This window comes from Sarcophilus harrisii, chromosome 6, assembly GCF_902635505.1.
Source record: "Sarcophilus harrisii chromosome 6, mSarHar1.11, whole genome shotgun sequence".
Lineage (NCBI taxonomy): Eukaryota > Metazoa > Chordata > Mammalia > Dasyuromorphia > Dasyuridae > Sarcophilus > Sarcophilus harrisii.
This window is the reverse complement of record NC_045431.1, coordinates 243420190-243435077: the sequence shown is the minus strand read 5'-3', so window position 1 is coordinate 243435077 and position 14888 is coordinate 243420190. Positions and strand designations below refer to the sequence as shown.

Here is a 14888-nt window from a genome sequence, read left to right as displayed (position 1 = left end):
TTAAAGGTTCTGATAAAGGCCTCATTTCCAAAATATATAGAGAGCTGACTCTAATTTATAAGAAACCAAGCCATTCTCCAATTGACAAAGGGTCAAAGGATATGAACAGACAATTTTCAGATGATGAAATTGAAACTATTACCATTCATCTGAAAGAGTGTTCCAAATCATTATTAATCAGAGAAATGCAAATTAAGACAACTCTGAGATACCACTACACACCTGTCAGATTGGCTAAGATGACAGGAAAAAATAATGATGATTGTTGGAGGGGATGTGGGAAAACTGGGACCCTGATACATTGTTGGTGGAGTTGTGAACGAATCCAACCATTCTGGAAAACAATCTGGAACTATGCCCCAAAAGTTATCAAATTGTACATACCCTTTGACCCAGCAGTGTTTCTACTGGGCTTATACCCCAAGGAAATACTAAAGAAGGGAAAGGGACCAGTATGTGCCAAAATGTTTGTGGCCGCCCTGTTTGTAGTGGCCAGAAACTGGAAAATGAATGGATGCCCATCAATTGGAGAATGGTTGGGTAAATTGTGGTATATGAATGTTATGGAATATTATTGTTCTGTAAGAAATGACCAGCAGGATGAATACAGAGAAGCTTGGAGAGACTTACATGAACTGATGCTAAGTGAAATGAGCAGAACCAAGAGATCATTATATACGTCAACAACGATACTGTATGAAGATGTAATTTGATGGAAGTGGATTTCTTTGACAAAGAGACCTAATTCAGCTTCAATTGATCAATGATGGACAGAAGCAGCTACACCCAAAGAAAGAACACTGGGAAATGAATGTAAACTGCTTGCATTTTTGTTTTTCTTCCCGGTCTGTTTTTACCTTCTGAATCCAATTCTCCCCGTGTAACAAGAAAACTGTTTGGTTCTGCACACATATATTGTATCTAGGATATACTGCGACATATTCAACATATATAGGACTGCTTGCCATCTAAGGGAGGGGGTGGAGGGTGGGAGGGGAAAAATCGGAACAGAAGTGAGTGCAAGGGATAATGTTGTAAAAAAAATTACCCTGGCAGGGGTTCTGTCAATAAAAAGTTACAAAAAAAAAAAAAAAAAAAAAAAGAAAGTACTCCTTTCAGGAAAGGGCAGAGAAGGCGGACAGTGACACTCAGCAGAAACATTTGCTTTATACAGTTTGCCTTATGATCCTCCTGCCAAGCCATGAAGAGAGTGTAAAACGGGTGTCTAGAGCCTCTCTGCTGATGAGGACAGGGGGCAAGAGAAAAAAAGCTGCCAGCTGACCCCAAATCCGAATGAGAAAGCCACGAGAACACATGCATGAGGGTTTAATGAAAATATTAATAATAAAGGCTATCATTTTTATGGTGCTTTAAGTTTTTGAAGCACTTTGCAAAAAAAATTCATTTGATCTTCACAACAGCCCTCAGAGTAGGTGCTATTATACTCATTTTAGAGATGAGGAAACTGAGGCAGACATAGGTTAAGTGACTTACTGAGGTCACACAGCTAAGAAGCATTTGTGGTTTCTTTGTGAACTCAGGTCTTCCTGACTCCACATTCATTGCTCTATTCATTGAGTCACTTAGATTCCTCACAAAGAAGTTCAGAGAGAGAGAGAGAGAGAGAGAGACAGAGAGACAGAGAGAGAGAGAGACAGAAAGAGAGTCAGAGACAGAGAGAGAGAGTCAGAGACAGAGAGACAGAGAGAGATAAAGACAGAGAGAGAGATACAGAGAGAGAGAGAGAGAGAGACAGAGACAGAGACAGAGACAGAGACAGAGAGACAGACAGAGAGACAGAGAGAGAGAGACAGAGACAAAGAGAGACAGAGACAGAGACAGAGAGACAGAGGCAGAGACAGAGAGACAGAGAGAGAATTGGGTATATTTTGCACAGTGTTATAAGTGAAGGCAAAGGAGATTGAGAAAGCCAAGTCACACAGAGAAGAGAAAAATCAAAACTGAATTTTGTCAGGAAAGCCTTGGAGGGAGAGAGTATTCAGGAGGAGGGAGTGGTCAACATACTTCAGAGAAGTTAAGGAAGATGAAGACTCAGAAGGTCCATGAAGAGACCACTGGGAATCTGGTCATTAAACTGCCCTTTCATTCAACCTTAACCGCAACCTGGAGAGCCAAATACAACAGGTATGATCATCCCCATTTTAGAATTGAAGAAACTGAGTCTCAGAGTGTTTAATTACCTTAATCATGGTCACATAGCCAGTAATGCTCAGTGCGGGGACTCCAACAAGTCGACCCTGACCTCCGGTCCAGCCGTGCCACCATCCATTGCCCATAACTGCCCCAGGACCTGGAACCTCCATGAATCAGTCACAGTTTCCCTCAACACATTCCATCTGGCTCCCAACCAACTCAGCCACGGCAAGGTGGCCCATCTGCAACGCGAAGTTGATTTTTAACCACGTGTTTTATAAATTGATCTTTGTCATATGTGACCCGGAAACTCTGCACTTTTCCATCTCTCACTGAGAGTGAAAATATTTCTCTTTCTTTGAAGTTCCTGGACCTGTTTTTACAAGTCTCCCTGTCACTTCTTAGAACTCCACGTGCAGGTGGAAGCTCTATTGGCATGGGTGCTACATAATGGGTGTTTAAGTGCCCAAGCTCGGGGCTGATGTCTCCTTCCCGCTAGATACCGAGCCTGTGCCAGTTTTCTTCATCACTGGTTTGAGGCATCCTCAGCTGAACGTAGGCCTGAGAACACTGCCTGTCTGCACTGTTTCACCAAAGTGAGGAGGAAGCTTCTGGAGGAGGAATCCTCCCTAGTCCAAAAAATCCGGCCCGTGGTGCAGTCAGATTCCTACTTTCTTAGCAGCTCTCTGAAGACAAGTTCTCCTTGGGACAAGCATCCCAGTCCCGATGACTTTCGAGGATCTCCTACCTGAAGTTGGAGAACAGGGCAGATTCCAGCTCCTTCAGGCCCTCACTTTTGTTCTCCCTATAATATTTCTAGGGACCCATTTTCTGATCGAGAACATCACTGCTTTTGTCCCTCCACATCGCTGCTGGGTGCGCTTCCTTGACAATACCTCGGCTTTGCTCAATGTGAGTGAGAACCTCAATTACAGTTCCCTACTAAAGCTTTTCATCCCCCTGGATTCCGATGGGAAATTAGAGAGTTGTCGCCGGTTCTCCCGGCCACAGTGGCAGCTCTTGCCCCCGAATGTCACAGGGCAAAACCTGAGCCACCTGGAGTCGGAGCCATGTGTGGATGGCTGGGTCTATAACCAAAGCATCTTCACTTCTTCCATCGTGACTGAGGTAAGAGGTTCTTTCTTGTGCCCCGTTTCCACACCAGGGAGATTTTCTTTCCTTTTGATTTGGAGTTTGGTTCCCTTGGTAAGGACAGAATCAGATTTTTTCTCTTCTGTTGCCTCTCCAATTGACAGCTCCTTTTGTGATAAAAATTAGTGAGGGATCCATTGATTAGAATGATGTCAAATATCAAATCAACAACAGTGGAGAGAGTTATTCTGCAGATTTTTCTTTATTCTCAAAGTACTGATTCATCTGCATGGGAAAAAAGTCAGAGAACTGAGAACTTATATAGAACATGAAACACGTAAGCAGTATGAGGACAGTGGAATTGTACAGAAAGTGGGAGGGGAGGATCAGGATGTACACACCAGCAGGGGAAGGATAAAGCTGCTGCAATCAGGAAGATCAGGGCCAAAACGAGCTGGAAATCGATGTCCCAAGCTTGACTGTACGTGTAGGACTGTATGATGGTAGTTTCCTTTTCTTATCATAATGGGGCAAGAATTCTGAGCTAGAATTTCCCAACATAGCCTTTCTCTTCATTGTAATGGCAGCAAGAGCCCCCAGTCCCCAGTTCTCTTTCCTCAGTTTAAGATCTGATGCTCTCATCTTTTCTTTCAGTGGAACCTGGTGTGTGACTCAAAGTCACTGAGGTCCTTGTCTCAGATGCTATTTTTGTTTGGGATTCTTCTGGGATTTCTCATAATGGGATATCTCTCAGACAAGTGAGTTTGCCCTGGACACCAATGTTTCTGAAACTGAGGGAGCCCAGGGCCATAGAGCTAAAAGTCTGAAGATGATGATATCGATCATTTAGTCCAACCCACTCATGTGGCTAAGAAGGAAACCAAGGATTAGAAAAGTAGAGAGATTTATTTAGAGTCAAAAGCAGAATTTGAATCAAGGATTTTCTCCTCCTCCTCCTCCTCTTCCTTCTCTTCCTCCTCCTCCTCTTCCTTGTCCTCCTCCTCCTCCTCTTCCTCCTCTTCCTTCTTCTTGTTTCTTTTTCAATTCAAGCAATTTTCCATGCTCTGCCAATGATTCACACTAATGAGAAGATCCAGGCCTAGATTTGGAGCTGTGGGTGGAGGGGGAAAGGAACCCAGCAAGTTGCTGATGGACTGAACCACCAAAAGGGGGGTGTTTAAAGAAGCCGGGGGATTGGGGAGTGGAGATGAGGGGCAAGGAAGGCAGAGAGGGGAAGGCAAGGAAAATAATGCAAAGCTGAGGCTGCCTATAAAACATCATGGAGTCAGTATCTTTGCACAGTAGAGGGAAAGAAAAGGTGAGAAGCATAGGAAAAATGGGGAGGTGCCAGGTGGTAAAAGGCTTTAAAAGCCAAAGTCATCCATTGGATGCTTAAAGTAAGAGGGAATTATTGGGGTTTATTGCTTGGGGCCTGATAGGATCAGTCCCGAGCTTTATGACAGGCACTAACTGCTTCCTCTGCAGGGCCTTTTGGTAGTTGATTGGAGGGTTGGTTGTAGTGGGGGGACTTGAGCCTGTGAGACAATCAGAAAAGTGTCCCTGTATTTCAAGTAGAGCCACTTGTACCCAGGTGGAAACTGTTTTAAGGGTGAAAAAGAACATATACAAGAGAGCAGGAATGCTAGGATTTGGTAAATGATTGGATGTGCAAGAGTGGGTGAGGAGGAAGTCTATGATGATCCCTAAGTAGCAAACTTGGATGATGGGGGGAAGTCAATGATAATCCCTAAGTAGCAAGCCTGGGTGATGGGGAGGAGAGTGATGCTTCTAAAGGTAATAAGGTGGAAATTGGCTTGGGCAGAGCCAAGATGGTGGAGTCAAAGGATGTAGTCAAGCTCCTATCTACAACTCCTCCAAATAGCTCCCGAAATCACGCCAGAGGGAATCCTGATGTAGAAATCCAGGAAAATTCACAGCGAGTTCTTTGTCTGGCTCAGGTTAGCCTAGGAAGACAGACAGAGATGTGCAGACACTGAGGACAGGGACGAGGCAGAAGTATATAACATTAGGAACAATCTGGGATCCAGAAAAGAAATCTGGGCATCGTAACAAAAGGAGGTACCGGACCCATAGTGGGACTACTCAAGACCCACACTGAAGCACTGAGAAAGGGACAGGTATCAACCAATAGCTTTGTTCCCTACTGGATGATCCTGGGTCACAGATCCTGACTAGAGTGAAAAGGGGGCCAGGGAATGTGACCTAGGGGCAATGTCCTTACCAAATAGGAAGACCCTGTATTGTGTATAGAGCAAAAAAGTGTTCTGAACCAGAAGCCACAGAGGTGCGGCTCAGAGCAGGGTCCAGTCCCTGTCTCTGAATCCTGAACCAAAGGGAAACCTACAATTCTGGTGCTCTAAGCCAACAGAACTTTCTGCATCCCCCATGGGGGCAGAACCCAGCAGCAGTATACTCTTGCTCAGATCCAAGTTCAGGAATATGTAAAACAGACTGAGGGAGGAGGATAGGAAGCACTCAGGCTAAGCCCTGATTCAACTCTGGAACCATTGAAAGCTTGCAGGTCTCCAGTCTGAGCTGTCCCTGAGATCCTGGAAAAACTACACTCAAGGCCCCTCTCCCAGAAGCCACGACAGGATCACGGCAGACCTTCCCTTCAGAAGTTTTTAGGTACTAGCATGAGCATCAGGGTAGAAGCCAGGAAGTAGGCTGGAAGCATGGGCAGAGAAAAAAAGACCCAAACACTAATGAGCTTTTATGATGAGCTTATGGTGATAGGATCACTCAAAACAAAGTGAGAATGACTTCTAAATAGCTATAGGCAAGGCCTCAGAGTGCGATGCAGCTGGAGCACAAACTCAACTAGAATTTCTGGAAGAAATAAAGCAAGAGTTTTAAAAGAGTGGAAAAATATTTTTATAAAGAAAATGAGAGTGCTTAAGGGAAAAAAATAACTAAAAAAGAAATGAGCAGTAGAAGAAGAAATTGGAAAGCCAGTTAACAGTTTGGGAGATGAAAAGAAGGGAAGGGGGAAGTAGAGGGAGGGCAAATTCAGGAAGAGATTAGTACTGTGTACAAAAGAAAATTATGTCTTTTTGAGGTGACAGAGAATCTGGAAAGTGGGTCCTTAAATTTCTGGAAAGTGGGTCCTTAAATTTGGGAAGCACTGAACAAGATCTGGTCTATAAATGTGATGGAATACAAGTGTTGAACTTTTCTTATTGTAAGGAGCAACCAGATTCTGAAGACTAGTGATAATACTTGCTACTTACCTCCTGAAGGAGAGGTGAAGGACTCACACTGCAGAATGAGACCAATTGTTTTTTCGACATGGCCAATGTGGAAATTTGTTTGGATTGACTATACATGTCAGGCTTTCTTTATCTCACGATCTTAATTCAGGGATGAGGGAGGATGTGGGAAATGGGAAGGTGAAGAGGTAGTTGAATGAAACAAAATTCTTTTTCTAAAAAACAACGATAAGGAAATCCGGAAGAGGAAAAGCTTTGGGGGTAATAATAATATGTTAAGTTTCGGATACGTTGAGTTTATGGTTACTATAATACTCCTAGTTTGAGATGTGATGCTAGAAGTCAGGAGAGAGGTAAGGCTTAGATAATAGAATTGAGAATCATTTGCATAGAGATGATCCTTGATGGGAGCTGATGAGATCACCAAAAGGTGATGCAAGAGGTCACAACCTTGGGGGGTACCATGGTGAATGGCTGTGACCCGGATCAAAATAAAGCAAAGACTAAGGTGGACCGGTCAGACAGGGAGAAGGAGAATCAGAAAAAAAAAAGTAGTATCTATAAATCTAGAGAGGAAAGACTATCAGGGAGGAGCGACCCATGGTACCTGAACCCGCAGAGAGGCTAAGGAGAATGAGGATTGAAGAAGAGGCCCGGGGAGTGGGTGGTGAAGAGGAGAGAGCAATGTTTCATTGAAATGATGATGTCAGAAGCCAGATTGTAGGGTGAAGAAAAAAGGGAAAGGAAAGAAAATGGAGGCATCCATGGGTGGGAAGACATGGGGGGGGGGGAACTGAATGAGCAGGTGGGAGGGTCAACTGGGAATGTGTTGGGGGGGCGGAGATGACATTATGACTCTCCCCTGACTCAAAGACTCACAGCCATGTGGTTTCCTATGATATAGGTTTGGGCGAAAACGGATACTGTCTTTAAGTTACTTCTTGTTTGCTGTCTCCAGCACCGGGGCTGCCTTTGCCCAGGCAGTGCTGGTTTACTGTTGCTTTCGCTTCCTGATTGGATTTTTCATGGCAGGAATTTTCCTTTGCAGCTCCTCACTCGGTAAGTCTTCTCTGGGAGGTTTCAGCACCATTTTCACCTGTTCTCTGAGCTCCCGGCTGGGTCTCAAATTCATCCTCTGCTGGCCTTTCCTTTCAGTTATGGAATGGACGACCACCCAGCACCGGTCCCCACTAGCTGTCATGATATCCTTACTGGTCAGCGTGGGCCATCTGTTTATTGGGTTCCTTTCCTATGGCATCCAAGAATGGCGCAAACTCCAGCTGATAGTGTCTGCTCCCTTCTTTTTCTTCCTCCTGACCAACTGGTAAGTGCTCCCCAGGCGCTCTCTCTCTCTCTCTCTCTCTCTCTCTCTCTCTCTCTCTCTCTCTCTCTCTTTCTCTTTCTGTCTCTGTCTCTCTCTGGGTGTGTGTCTCTGTGTCTCTATCTCTGTCTCTGTCTCTCTGTCTCTCTCACAGAAGCTGCAGATAAAAAATAAATCCTCCCAAGTTTCTTTACATATATATGTATATATATATATAAAATATGGGAAAGCTCATTTCATAACATCTCAAAAGAGGATGGGAATGTTTCCCATAATGAACCTGGGTGCCTCTAAGGAGTTCAAATCCGTAACTGTTTGAAATAGACTTGAAGTCATATATCTTCATCAAATCATCTATAAGTTATAAGAAATAAAGAGAATCTAAAGTTATTAGAGATAGACAGACTTTTCCCAAAGTATTGAATTTGCAAGTGAATTCTACCAAACTTAAAGATCAAGTAATTCCAATATTAAATAAATATTTGAGATAATAGAAAAAAGGAGTCCTATCAAACTCTTTTTATGAAACCAACATGGTTCTAATATTATAGACCAATTTCATTGATAAATATAGATGTAAAATTCTAGATCAAATACTAGTTGATTTACTACAACAATATGTCACAAAAATTCTACATGGTAACCAAGTAGGATCCATACCAGGAATACAAGGATGATTTAACAAAACTATTAATGTAAAATTGATTATGTCAATAGCAAAAGTAATAAGAATCATGGCACCGCTGCCACCAATTTAGAGGCCCCATGGCCTCTTCCTGGTTTCTAGGCCTGGGCTGTGTTGGTATCTGCACTCCAGATCTATTCCAATGTAGCAGACCTCACCTGTTGACCTTGCAGACCACCTTTGGCTGGAAAATTGTTCACTCCGTCTTTTTGCGGGTTCTGATGCTCTAAAGTTTGTTCACAATCATTATTTAATGAAGGGTTTGGGAGAGAACTCCCTACCTTCACTCTGTCATATTCCATTTCAACCGTCTTAGGAAGACTCTGAAGATCACCTGGCAGAAAAAGGAGCAAGACACTGAGGTCCTTTCTTGAATTGAGCTGTTAAGTATCAAAACTCTACTGCAGAGAATGCAACTCTGATGGGCTGCCATGTTTACCAAATGTCAAATATGTTTTCCTAAAAGACCATTTTATGGAAAACTCAAACGAGGCAAGTGCTCATATGATGATCAGAAGAAGCAATACAAGGACACTCTCAAGGTCTCTCTGAAGAATTTTCAACTCAATTGCATGATATGGGAGATGTTAGTAAAGGACCAGCCATGATGGCGTAGAAAGAAGGTGCTGTACCTATCCAGTTGGCTAAGATGACAGAAAAAGATAACGATGAATGTTGGAAGGGTGTGGGAAAATTGGGACATTAGTTGTTGGTGGAGTTGTGAACTGATTCAGCCATTTTGAAGAACAATTTGGGAATATGCCCAAAGGGCTATAAGACTGTGCATTCCCTTTGATCCAGCAAAGCCACCACTGGGTCTGTGTCCCAAAGAGATCAGAAAAGAGGGGAAAGGACCCACATGTACAAAAGATTTGTAGTAGCCCTTTTTGTAGTGGTAAGGAACTGGAAATTGAGTGGATGTCCATCAATTGGGGAATGGCTGAATAAGTTATGGATACGAATGTAATGGAATACTATTGTTCTTTAAGAAATAATGAACAGCCCAATTTCAGAAAAGCCTGGAAAGACTTACATGAACCGACCCTGAGGGAAGTGGGCAGAACCAGGAGAACGTTGTACACGGTAACAGCAAGATTATGGGATAATCGGATGCTGTTCTCAGCAATGTGGTGATTCAGAGATAATTCCAATAGGCTTGGGATGGAAAATGCCATCCACATCCATAGAGAGAACTATGGAGACTGAATTTGGATCAAAGCATAGTATTTTCACCTTTCTCTTTTGTTTATTTGCCTTTTCTTTCTCATGGTTTTTTTCCCATTATATCTGATTTTTCTTGCACAAAACAAATATGGAAATAGGTTTAAAGGTATTGTACACGAATAACATATAGCAAAATTGCTTGCAATCTTGGGAGGAGAAAGGAAAAGAAGGGAAAGAAAAAATTTAAAACACAAAATCATGCAGAAATGGCTGTTGAAAATTATTCTTACATGTATTTAAAAATAAAATGTTATTAAAAAAGGAAAAGTGCTGTGCTCATGAGCAAAGCAGAAGTATCCAAAAAAATAAAGATGTTCAAATATAGAGACATCTTCGCTCAAGATCTTCATATGGACTCTTAAGATGAGACCTTTACTGAGAAACTATAAAATATTTCCCCCAATTTTTGGTTTTCCCTTTAATTTTGGATACATTGGTTTTATCTGTACAAAACTTCTTTTGTTTAATATAATCAAAATTATCCATTTTCCATTTTTCTATCTCTTGATCTGTGGTAGAGTTCTGAGCTCATATTGGTCTGATCAGACACAGGCACATTGTACCTTGATTTAAACTAATGGTGTCATTTTAGTCTTCGAGAAAGAAGGACAATAACTATCCATTAATTGTTTATGAGTGGGCACAGCCGATACAATAAAAATTACAATTCTTTCTAAACTAATCTACTTGTTCAATGACATCCTAATTAAATGACCAAAAAATGTTTTCTTGACTCATAAAAAATAATACAACTCATTTGGAAGAACAAAACGACAAAAGTATCAAGAGAATTAATTTTTAAAAAGTAAAGGAAGGAAGCTTAGCAGTACCAAATCTTAAACTTTATTATAAGGCAGTAATTATCAAAACTCTCTGATACTGTCTAAAAAATAACAAGGTGGATCAGTGAAAAGGAGTAGATATACAATATACAGTAGTAAATAATTATAGTAACCTTGAGTTTGAGAAATGTAAAGTTTTAACCTTTGGCATTAAGAAATAAATATTTGGTTAAAACTGGAAAGGAGCCTGACAAGAATTGGGTGTAGACCAATACCCAACACCCTTTACCAAGATAAGATCAAAATGAATTCATCACCTAGACATAAAGAGAGATCTCATGAAAAAATCAGAACATAGAATATATTACCTATTAGACTTATGGATAGAGGAATTTATGAATAAACAAGACATAGAAAGCATTGTGAGATGGAGGATAATTTTGATTACATTTAATAAAAGTTTTGTACAAATAAAATCAATGTATTCAAGATTAGATAAAAGGCAGAAAATTGAAGGAAATATGTCAGAGTTTCTCAAAGATCTCATATCTCAAACATATAGAGAATTTTATTAAATTTATAAGAAGTCATTCCTTAATTGATAGTCAAAGGATACAAAAGGCAGTTTTTAGATGAAAAAATAAAAATTATACATACTCATATAAAATGTTGTAAATCATTATTTATTAGAGAAATGTAAAGTAAAATAACTTTGAGGTTTCATCTAATACCTCAAATTGGTTAAAATGATAGAATGGGAAAATGACAAATGTTGGAAGGCTTATGGAAAAATTGGGACACTAATACACTGTAAGTGGAACTGTGAACTGATCCAACCATTTTGAAGAGCAATTTGAAATTATGCCAAAGAGTTATAACATTGTATATAGCCTCTGACCCAGCAATTCCACTGTTTGTTCTGTTTTCCAAAGTGTTTTGGGAAAAAGGAAAAGAACCTATATGTTTTACAATATTTATAACTGTGTGGTGGCAAAGAACTGGAAATTGAGAGGATGCAGATTAATGATGCAATGGCTAAACAAGATGTATACGATTGTGATGGAAAATGACTGTGTTGTGAAAAACGAGCTTGTTGATTTTAGGAAAAAAACATGGAACGTCGTTCATGAACTAATAAAAAGTGAAATGAACAGAACCAAGAGAGCAATGTATACAGCAAGAGCAATGTTGTACAAGGAACAACTATGATGAACCAGTTTATTCTGAGTATTATAAATTATCTAATAAACTACAAAGCAGCAATGAAGGAAGATACTACCTACCTCCAGAGAAAGAACTGATAAATAGATGTATGTATAGTATGGTTTTACATATGAGAGTGAGTATGTATTTATTTACATGTTAAATGATGACCTTGTCTAGGGCAACACGGGCATTTTTTGATAAAAAGGACTTGGCTTCAAGGGGAAATTTATAAAAATTATTTTCTATTTAAATGTATTATTTATTTTAAAAATATTTTATTTTCTCCCAAATATATGCAAAAACCATTTTTAACATGCATCTATGTTTTAAGTTCCAAATTCTAATTCTCCATCTCTTACCTTTCCCATCCATGAGACGCTAAGAAATCTGCTATAAGTTATACGTGTGCAATCATGAGTGATTTTCATATGAGTGATTTTATGCAAGAAAACAAGGAAGAAAGAAGAAAAAAGGGAAAAAAGAAAGGAAAGAAAAAAGAAAGAGAAGGAAGGAAGAAAGAAAGAGAAAGAAAGAAACAGGGAAGGAAGGAAAAAAGAAAGAAAGAAAGAAAGAGGAAGAAAAAAGGAAGGAAAAAAAAGGGAGGAAGGAAGAGAAGAAAAGGAATAAGTTAAAAATAAAAGTGAAAAGTAGTATGCTACTTTGTATTTACAACATCAGTTATTTCTCTGGAGGCAGAGAGCACTTTTTATCTTGAGTCCTTTGGGATTGTCTTGGAGCACTGTATTGTTGAGAATATCTAAGCCATTCACACTTGTTCCTAAGACAACGTTGCTGTTACTGTATATAATGTTCTCCTGGTTCTGGTTACTACATTTTGCATCAGTTAATGTAGGGCCTTTCAGGTTTTTCTAAACTCATCCTACTTGTCATTTCTTCTTCTTCTTCTTTTTTTGCTAATAGTATTTTATTTCCCCCCAAATTACATGTAAATGTAATGGCTTTCAGACATAACATTACAAGTTCAGAGACCCTCTCCCTGGAGAGTGGAGAAACTGAGGCACAGTGAGAGGAGTACTGCCAACTGTAGTGTGATACAGTGGATTGGAGCTGAGAAAACCTGGGTTCAGATCCTGGTTTTGTCACATATTAGTTGTGACTGTCAGTCAGTAAGCATTTATTAAGCACCTACTGTGTGCTAAGCACTGGAGATACAAAGAAAAGCACAGAAGAAACTGCCCCTGTTCTCAAGCTGGCGTTTATGTAGATTTTTACAACAGCTCATTTTATTCTCCCAGTGACCCTGGGAGACCCTGTTTTCAAACCCATCTTGACTTATTTAAAGAATTTATATTAAAAGAGAATAATCAAGATGGGCTCGGGTTGACTTGTAATTCCAGCAATGTCGTCCGAGATCTGTGGTATAGGATAACTGGGAATAAATGTGTTTACATGTGAACTTCTTTTATGTGTTTAAATAATGCAAAGTAATTACTTGTAGACAAAAGGTAAAAAAAAAAACTGGCTCTGCTACACAGAAATATGACTTTGAAGTAGAAAATGGAGATGTAACTTATGTGTCATATAATCAGGTGGTTGTTAGAATCTCCCAGATGGCTGATTGTCAACAATAAATTCGATGATGCCTTAAAGATGCTCAGAAAAGCTGCAAAAATCAATGGAAAAAAGGATAAATCCCTGACTATAGAGGTGAGTGGAGAAGGAGGAGCCAGGACTGGGATGTGGGAAATGGGGGCTTGTCAAGTCAAACCCAATAGCCAGACAAAGTCTGGTTGCCAAAAGGAAAATCTGCTCTCTGGTGATACTTCTCCAGGCAACCGTAAGGGACTGGGGTGGATGCTTTTTAAACCCTACTTGACAAGAATGGGGCCCCAGTGATTGAAGATCCCTGGAGACCACAATGAATTTGCCTGTTTGAAGACTTCAATCTCGGAGGCTGCCTAGCTGTGTGGGAGAAAGAAATCAGAGAGGGGGAAGAGGTACTTGAATTATAGGATCCCCAGAGGGAAGTAGGAAGGGGGATTTATATTAGGTCTCTGGAGGACCTCTGGACCAGCCCGAGTCCTTGTTCTCAGTGGAGGAGTGAAGAAGGCAGGAGACCCTCGAGGCTGGTCAAAGATGGAGTCCCTCCTTTCCAAGTCCTCTCAGCCCTTAAATAGCTTAGTACGATTACATCACTACAGCACACTGAGCATGTGCTAACTATATAGTAGCATTACATCACCACAGCCCACTGCAAGTATTAACTATACCCCCTTGCTATTGATATATAAATCCCTCTTTACTGTAAGTACCCCTTGCTTCAAGTAGAACACAGGTGGTCACCCCCTTTGACTTCTCAGGAAGGGTGAGAGGCCCCAAAGGGAGCCAAACCAGACATTGTCAGCAGGTTCCCTCTGGGCTGAAGGGTCTTATACCTTACCCAGAGTTCCCCCACTATCTGTGGCCTTCTACAGGGATTCTCTCTCCTCTGGTTTAGAAGGATCCCTGCAAGTCTCTGCCCTTCTGCCCTTCTATGTTAAACATCATTCTCTATTCCCCTTTCTGTCTTTTTCTCCCCTTTTCTTCTTTGCTCAGTGGTTTAACTCTAGCCCTGCCATTCTACAAGGAGACCATGCAAAATAATGAATAAATAATAAAGATTATATGAGATGACATTTGTAAAACATCTAGCACAGTGCTTGTCACATAGTAGGTCCTTAGTACGGGCTCATTCCCTGCCTCCTTCTGGCCCCACAGCAACCCTGGATGTGTCTTGGCTACCTTCTCACATATGGCACCTTTAGGGGAAAAAAGTCTTCATGAAGTTGATATGAAAGAGTTTGATATACTCTAGTAAATTACAGAAATCCAAGGTAGCTGGAGATCCTAGAGGCAATGTGGCTAGAAAACTAGATTTTTTGGTCAAGAGATCTCTGTCACATCTTGCCTGGGTCCTCATGGGCAAGTTACTAAATCTCAGAACTCAGATTCCTGATCTATATATAACTCATTGGAGAATTTTCTTAATTCGTATCCGGGATACTAAACAAGACTACCCTTGGTTCCTACACTTTCAGGTAGGGTTGCCTTTACTGTTCAGCCAATGAACACCAGCCAAAGAAAAAACATTTAATGAGATAACCTAAGAAAGTATTCATATTCTCCCCACAAACCCGAGGAACACTTTCAACAACTGTAATATATAGCATCAGTGTAATATATAGCATCAATAT

General features: G+C 40.7%; 1 protein-coding gene across 1 annotated transcript in view; it reads left to right on the top strand.

Moving 5' to 3' along the window:
* The first annotated feature begins 2880 nt into the window (after positions 1-2880).
* The window catches only part of LOC100933259 (solute carrier family 22 member 11-like), a 28022-nt gene continuing 16014 nt past the window's right edge, over positions 2881-14888 (top strand). Inside the window, exons 1-5 of the mRNA XM_003774483.3 lie at positions 2881-3282; positions 3901-4004; positions 7381-7535; positions 7632-7800; positions 13245-13362. Of these exons, the coding sequence (XP_003774531.2) occupies positions 2881-3282; positions 3901-4004; positions 7381-7535; positions 7632-7800; positions 13245-13362 (948 nt within the window). The remainder of the gene's footprint in view (positions 3283-3900; positions 4005-7380; positions 7536-7631; positions 7801-13244; positions 13363-14888) is intronic.